General features: G+C 37.3%; 1 protein-coding gene across 1 annotated transcript in view; it reads right to left on the reverse strand.

Annotated features, from left to right (window-relative positions):
* The window catches only part of LOC138148048 (cysteine-rich venom protein VAR8-like), a 33,367-nt gene extending 25,100 nt beyond the window's left edge, over positions 1-8,267 (reverse strand). The window contains exon 1 of the mRNA XM_069070691.1: positions 8,157-8,267. Within this exon, the coding sequence (XP_068926792.1) occupies positions 8,157-8,267 (111 nt within the window). The remainder of the gene's footprint in view (positions 1-8,156) is intronic.
* Between the last annotated feature and the right edge of the window lies 1 nt (position 8,268).

Genomic DNA, 8,268 nt, shown 5'->3' on the forward strand with positions numbered 1-8,268 from the left:
ACTGGATATAACTATTATGTGATTTTTAGATTCACGCTTTGTTTTAAAAAAATAAAAAAGCTTCCTACTGGATTAAGAGGCTGTTCAAAGATGGGGTTTTTCAAAATGTTAAATTTTGGCATGAAAAGGGAGATGAATACCACAAACAATGCCAGTTAGGGAAAGATGATGGTACTTGGAATCAGGAGACTTGAATTTTAGTTTTTTTTCCTCTTAAATATGTATAACCTTGGACAAGTCACTCATACCCTCTGCATTTTTGTTGCCTTGTCTATAGACATAGGAATAGAGAATTGACCTTCAATTTCATGAGTAAGAGAACCTCCTGAGTGAAGGAACTTCATTTACTAATGCAGGTTAGGTCTTTTTTTGGAACTTATGGTCTTAGAGAGCTGCCAAGAGCAAGTTTAAGTGAATTGTCCAGGGTCATGCAGCCAATGTGTCAGAGGTTGGACTTGAACCCAACTCTTCCTCATTCAAAGACTATTTCTCTATACTCTACACTGCCTCTCATCTATATGAGGACAACAGGACCTTAAATGCCTGACAGTAACCAACTAATCTTCCATGCTTTCTCAGCAATACAACTCTAGAAAATATTCCCTATATCTTGGATCAATATGAATTAATAATAATTACTCAAAATATTGTTGTCTTTTATCCTCACAAATCATTTTAGACCTACTATGTACCAGATACTGTGGTAAGTATACAGATAAGGGCAAAATACAGTCTCTGCTCTCAAGTATCTCATAGTCATTTCCAAAAACACATGCACATCCCTGCTACTATATTCAGAGAATCATTTCCTACAACAACAGCAGCAGCAACAACAAAAATGACACTTTAAAAATGAGAGGAAAAAAGAAAAGCAAACCTGCAAAACTAACAAACACATCAACTGAGTCTGACAGGATATGCAATGTTATACATCCATAATTTCCCACCCTTAAAAATGAGTTAAAGAGATACATTTTCATCTCTTCTCCATGAACAAGCATAGTCATTATATTTTAAATTATTCAAATTATGTTTTTATTTTTCATTTGTATTGCTGTAGTCATTTTGTATTTTGTTTTCCTGATTCTGCTTATTTTACGTTGCATCAGTTCCTGGTTCTCAAGGACCTCACCTTTTAATGGTGGAGACAAAATGCAAACTATGTGTACACAAAATATATACACAGGATAAATTGGAGGGGGGGAGGTTATCTCTGAGGGGAGTCACTAAGATTAAGGAGGAATCAGAAAGAATTCTTGCAGCAGGTGGAATTTTAGGTGAGTCTTGAAGGAAGCCAGGGAAGCCAAGTAGAAGAGATGAGGAAGGATGAGGGAGCTTCAGATGAAAATTCTCAGAGTTGGGAGATGAATTGCTATGAGGAAAGAACAGCAAGGAAGTCAGTGTCACTGGATGGCAGAATTCATGAAGGGGAGGAAGTAAGAAAACTGGAATAGTATGAACAAGAGTGATTGGGGAAGGTTCTAAAAGCCAAACAGAGGATTTTATATGTCTTCTTAGAGGCAAGAGGGAGTCACTGGAGTTTATTAAATGGTTACTGAAATGTGATTTAGTCAGATGTAAGCTTTAAGAAAATCAGAATGGAGGATGAATAGTGTAGAGATATTTGAAGTAGAGAAACCAACCAGCAACCTATTGCAATAGTCCAGGCATGAGGCAATCAGGGTTACTGGTAGAGACTAGAGAAGAACCCATATTTCTATATCTGGCACTCTTTTTACTGCACAATACTGCCAGGAAACAATAGAACAACTTGTGTTGCTTAGCTTTCTTTTAACTGGACTTCCCTTAATTATTATTTCTTTGTCCAAAACTTACTGCATAGTCCTTTGTCACAAGATACAGGGCATTCAGCACAAGATGCTCCTTTAGCATAAGGTGTGTTTGGAGAACCTGGAATCAGTTTTCTGGAAAATGAATAGAACCAAATATAAATATTATATCCCAATATCTCGTTTATTCAAGGGCATCTCAGCTATGTGTAACCCACAATCTTAGCAGGAGTTAGAAAGAATAAAAAGAAAGTCTCTAAGAAGCCAAATAGAAACTATAAATGCAGATAGAAATTGATGCTTCTTACTCATAGGAGAGGCCCAAAGGGACCTTTTCCTTCTTATTTCTGACACTGTTCCAATAAGCTTGCTGGTATGATTTCTTAGGCCAATCAGATTAGAAGTAGTAAGGGGGAAGGGAAGCAGTTATACTGAGAAGAATTGGAAGTGAGAGGACAGTTTGACAGCAAGAGAATAGATGAGAAATTTCATTAATAACAAATAACAAAAAACATTCTTCAAAGCAGTGTGAGATCATTGAGTATTGAGGCAAAGAGACATTGAAATCTCAGGTACCCCAATGTTTTACTTATTGCATTTCAGTCCAGTGTAGTAATTGATATCAATCATGATAGCCCTGAGTCATCAAGGAAAGGATCATGTTATCTATTTAAGAAAGTAGATGTGTGTGTGTCATTTTAAAAAGGTCCCACAAAATGGTTGAAATTAAATGTTGACATTTAGAAAGGAAAAACTCAATAATAATTTTGAACATTAATTTGATCAATCAGAGATACTGGACGGATGAAAGACTAGCATGCATCAAGTATATACCAAGGTTCCCTACTTTCTAGGGAATATGCTATGAATATTATTTGTATCCATATAAATTCATTAATCTGATAGAATGGGGTATGCTTACCTACTTTACGTGACTTTTCAGAAGGAACAGAACCCAATTTCACTTTGGAATTGCACTTCACAGATAACGAACAGTGATAACAACCACTCACATTTCTGTAGTGCTTTCCTTTGTACAAAGCACTTGCCCCCCAAATAAATGAGAGGTTAGTAGTACAAGAATTATTACACCCCCCTTTTTCCAGATAATTAAACTTTCACTTAGAGAGCTTAAATGATTTTTCCAGATTATGAAACTGTCAGAACCAGGATGTGAACTCCAAGACCAATTCTCTTTTCATTATATGATAAATACAAGGGTTCCTAACCTGGAGGTCTGTGAACGTTATAAAAATATATTTTGACTACTGTACTTTGATATAATTGATTTCCTTTGCAATCCTCCTATGTGTTTTATTTTATGTATTTAAAAACCTTATTGTGAGATGGGATCCATAGGTTTCATCAGATTGCCAAAGGAATCCTTGATATACACAAAATGACTGAGCGCTCCTGATCCCTGCATATTAAAGTTTCCTTTCTGCTCCAGATCATAGAATGGTAAGGAGAAATTTTGCATCTGCCTAAGAAAGAGCATGGTATGGAGGGAATGCTTCATTAGAGTTCACAGAACCCAAATTCTAATTCCTTCTCTGATACTTGTTACCTGTATTTTATCTTGGAGAAATCCTTTGGCTTCTCTGGGCCTCAGTTTCCTTACCTGTAAAAGTGAGGGAACTTGGACTAAATGAGCCTTAAGTTCCCCTTTAATCTAAATCTTTGATTATATGAACTTTGGAGAAACATGTGTGTGCTTTTCAAGGAAGGTGGGATTGGAAACAAAATTGGTCTTCTACCCTTGCAAACTCTACTCAGTTCTAGTATTTCTCATGTCTTCCTGATGTGCTTTATGAAGATGTCTGCCCTGATTTAGTCCATTCTTTTCCAACCCTACTTCACGTGAGATAAAATGAACTGTCAACATAAAAATTTATTCAGTACAATTCAATAGCTATTTATTAAGCACCTACTATCTTCTGGCACTGTGCTAAGAGCTCAAAGACCACTGTATACATGACAATCACAGCTTCCAAACACAAACAGGTGTTTGAGACCTCAGCAATTTTGAGAGAGTTGTGTGAAGAAAGATTACTATAAGAAAGATACAATCTGAACTAGAGATTTTGTGTAAGACAAATGATCATTTGCCATTACCACATTCTTCTCTCTTCACAGTGTTATCTGAAGGTGCTGCTCATCATCATATTAAGCTACTTTTCTGACCTTTGTTCTAATACAGCTATTTAGTTCTCTGGATTGGTTTACTTGATCACCTTTTTGGATGCACTGCAGCATGGCACAACATCTGACTTCTGTATTAAAGTAATAACAAGCATCTACCTAGCAATTTCAGTTATATAGGTGCTTTCCACTTTGGAAAGCACTCAACAAATAGTATTCTATTCTATTCTCACAACTTCACTATGTAGCTGCAATTGTTATTCTTATTTCAGAGATGAGAAAACTGAAGTAACTTCATCAAGGTGAAATAACTTGCCCAAGGCTACACAGCTAGTAAGTGTCTGAGAAAGGATTTGATTCAGGTCTTCCTCACTCCAAGTCCAGCACTCTAGGCACAGAACCACCTATACATTTCTTTTTTTTTCTAAGCAATTGGGGTTAAGTAACTTGCTCAACGTACACAGTCAGTTATTTCTGGGTGTGGTGCTGAGTGTCTGAGCCCAGGATTCGATCTCCAGATCATCCCAACACTGGAGCTGGAGCTCTTACTTGCTGAGCCACCTGGCTACCCCTAAGCAATTGGGGTTAAGTAACTTGCTCAAGGTTACATGGCCAGGTGTTTCTGGGTGGGTGGTAAGTGTCTGAGCCCGGGATTCAATCTCCAGGTCATCCTGACACTGGAGCCGGTGTTCTTACTCGCTGTGCTACCTGGCCGCCCCACACCTATACATTTCTAATATGGCTTGGGCTATATCCTTTTCTACTCAGGTATGTTCTTACCCTCCAATCTCATTAAAATGAGGATTTGAACTCTTCTTTACTCCAAGTTCAACCAATATCCAGCATTTGAAACTGCCTCTAGGGACAAAGATGGGGCTTGAATCCTGGGCTTTTGTCTTCAAATCCAGAGATTTTTCCAAAGAACTTCATTGGTGTTGTACCTCGAAAACTACATGCAATTGCAGCTAACATCTCCCCAAAGGGTATAGAATATAATGAAAAATTACACTTCTATCTACTGATTTCTTATTATGAGACTATAAGACACTTTATGTCTTCATTACATGGTTTGAGACTAATCCTCTTCACAATACAATACATATGGTCTAAGCTAGAAGAATACTTGAAAACTATGTGATTTTGTCAGCCAAGGAACTCCCAGTTTTGGAATTCCCTCTTCATCAAGGTAGATCATAATGATCTATTACTAGTCAATTAGAGAGTTGCCTAAAGGTAGATCCTAATGATCTGTGACTAGTCAGTTAGTCCTGGGGAGCTGACTAAAGCAGATAGAGGTTAAGTGAAATGCCCAAGCTCATACAGCTAGCAACTGTCTGAGGCTTGACTTCAGCACTCTATCCATGACTCCTTGATACCTCCATAAAGGTAAAAATTTTCGATTGCATAAAAATTCTGACAGCATCATAAATTTTGAGTTTAAAGGGACCGTTGAGGTCATCTAGTTCAAGTTTCTCATTTTATAGAACCCAGAGAAATGATTGATTTGTCCAAAATAATTCAGGTAGTAACAAAGGTGGGATTTGTATCTAGATCTTTTGACTTCAGATATAATGCTCTTTCTGCTATATATTATGTTACTTGTTGTCCAGAAAATACTCCTATTGGTTGGTGGATTGAATCTGCATTTCAGGAAACTAATGCACCTTAATAGAATTGTTCACAAATACTTACAAAGGACAGGAATGGCAAACATAAAAGTATTCAAATTTTCTTTCAGGGCAGAAGGCAAATGCACAACCAATCTGGTGTGAACTGACTTTCACCATCTATTGAAAGAAGGATAGAGTTAGGTATGCTTTGAGCAACTGTTGTTCTATAATCCCTCCTTATTTTGCCAGATGGGTGATTTTATGATCCATTGTCCCTGATGGTGAAATCTAGCTCTGGTTTGAGGTTAGAGAATGAGTTTAACTTTAGTAATGCTAATTTGTGTACTAGTTAAAGGACTGTGCTTATTAAATTTAAAACCATCATAACCAACTCTGGATCTATGCTCCTACTCTACCCAGACAACTTGTAAATGCAGGTCTTTCATCACAAGTCAGAAAGGAATAAATTAATTAGCAAAAGGTTTTAAAAGGATGGGTTATGGTTGAGGGTCATTAGTGTCATCTATGTGTTTGAAAAATATGGCTATACATATACATATATGTACATACATATATGTATATATATATATATGAATATATGCTATACCCCTTAGTAGCAAAATACTACTCAGTTAAAGTTAATAAAATCCTACTGTGTATCAGGTGTTGGGGTAGGTATGATGGAAAAAAATGAAATTGCTGCTAAGAAGCATATATTTTTTTTCTTTTTTTTTTAAGCAATCGGGGTTAAGTAACTTGCTCAAGGTTACACATGGCCAGTTATTTCTGGGTGTGGTGCTGAGTGTCTGAGCCCGGATTTGATCCAGGTCATCCCAACACTGGAGCCGGTGCTCTTACTTGCTGAGCCACCTGGCCGCCCCTGAAGCATATATTTTTTTTAAAAAAGCAATTGGGGTTAAGTAACTTGCCCAAGGTTACATGGCCAGCTTTTTTGTGTGGGTGTTAAGTATCTGAGGCCAGAACCAATCCCGGGTCCTCCTGACTCCCGGCCGTCGCTTTTACTCACTGTGTCACCTAGCCGCCCCTAAGAAGCATACTTTTAAAAGATTTTCCCAGGTAACTAAGCTCTGACACATGGAGACTGATGATAAGGAATTATATTTAGGCTGATTGTTAATTACTCATGATATACATCAGAAGGATTCTTGTTTTATTTTTTTTCAATTGACCCCAAAACTATAGTCACACATCCTGAATAATAGAAGAACCAAATTCTGGCTTCTGGGCAAAAGAGAATACAGAAAAGTCATGACCATAGCTATGCAGTAATCACAACTTCTTTTATTAAATATGACAGCTCATAAGATATTTTGCATATGTGGTTTAATTTAAGCCTTTCATCAGTCCTCGGATCTAGACAGAGAATGGATTATTGGCCTCATTAACAAGAGAGGAAATTAAGACCTTGGGCAGGTTACAACTGTGGTATCATCTTGAAATTGGAAGGGACATCTAGTTCAAGCCCCTCAAAAGTAGCAGAGTATAGATTTGGATGTAAATTTTTCCATGACAAATTTAAGTCATTTAGTCTCAAGAGGTCTCACTATATCAGCAAGAAAATCCTTTCACTCCTCTCTCATTGATTCTTAGTATCATTCCTGGAAACAGGAGTTCAAAACTTTTCTTTCCAATCTTCCCTCACCACGTCCTTGCTCCAGACATGCAGCTGAAGACTTTGCCTCACACTTTACCAAAGAAATAGAGATCATTCCCTTCTAGTTCCCTCTTCTCTCCTATACATCTTAAAACATTTTATTGTTTTTTATATGCAACTGGGAAATAAGATATACAGGCACTGAGCTATAAAAATCCATCTTGCCCTACTAGAAAGTTAGGGGGGAGATAGGGGAGGATATAAGAGAGAACAGACTGGGAGAAGGGGTATTCAGTAGGCTAGCTATCTTGGGGTGGGAAGAGATGAGGAGAAAATTCATACTTCAAAATCTTGTGGAAATGCATGTTGAAAGCTAAAAATAAATAAATAAACTAAGAAAAAGAAGCAAAACGCACAAAACAAAATAATCCCAAAACATTTTAACCTTATCCCCCATTCTCTCCTTTATTGAACCCCTCCTCCTTGTCAAGGCCATCTCTGTCTCCATTCTGGATGACATCTCTTCCCTTCTTCTTCAACAGAGTGTACTTACAATCATACTTTTTCTCTGTATTCTTCAACCTTTCTGTGTCTAATCGTTACTTCACATTTGCCTACCCTCATGCTTAAGTCTCCCTCTTCCTTAAGAATCCCTCACTACTGCATACCATCCTCTCTGCTATTCTCCTGTATATCTCTCGCTTTTCTCAGGTAAACTCCGAGATAGAAACTATTTATACTCCTTTTCCCTGCTTCCTCCCCTAGTGGACTTTTGAGTTATCATTCAACTGAAACTATTCTTTCCAAAAGAATCCCCTTTATCACCAAATCTAATTTCCCCCTTAATTTTCATCTTTTTCATCCTTTCTCTTGCATTTGACACTGCCAACCATTCTCTCCTCATAAATACTCTTTTCTCTGGGTGTTCATGGTAATGCCATTCTCTTGGTTCTCCTACTATCTATCTGACCCCTCCTTGTAAGTCCTTTTTTTTTTTACTGATTCATCATCAATATCATGCTCATTAACTGTGATCTGCCTTGGGCTCACTTCTCTTTCTATATTCCATCTCTTGGTGATGTCATCAGCTTCTACAGATTTAAGTATCATC

The sequence above is a fragment of the Petaurus breviceps genome, unplaced genomic scaffold (genome assembly GCF_028583685.1).
Source record: "Petaurus breviceps papuanus isolate PSGF00001 unplaced genomic scaffold, PetGlider_PUasm1.0 90822, whole genome shotgun sequence".
In the NCBI taxonomy this organism is placed as follows: Eukaryota; Metazoa; Chordata; class Mammalia; order Diprotodontia; family Petauridae; genus Petaurus; species Petaurus breviceps.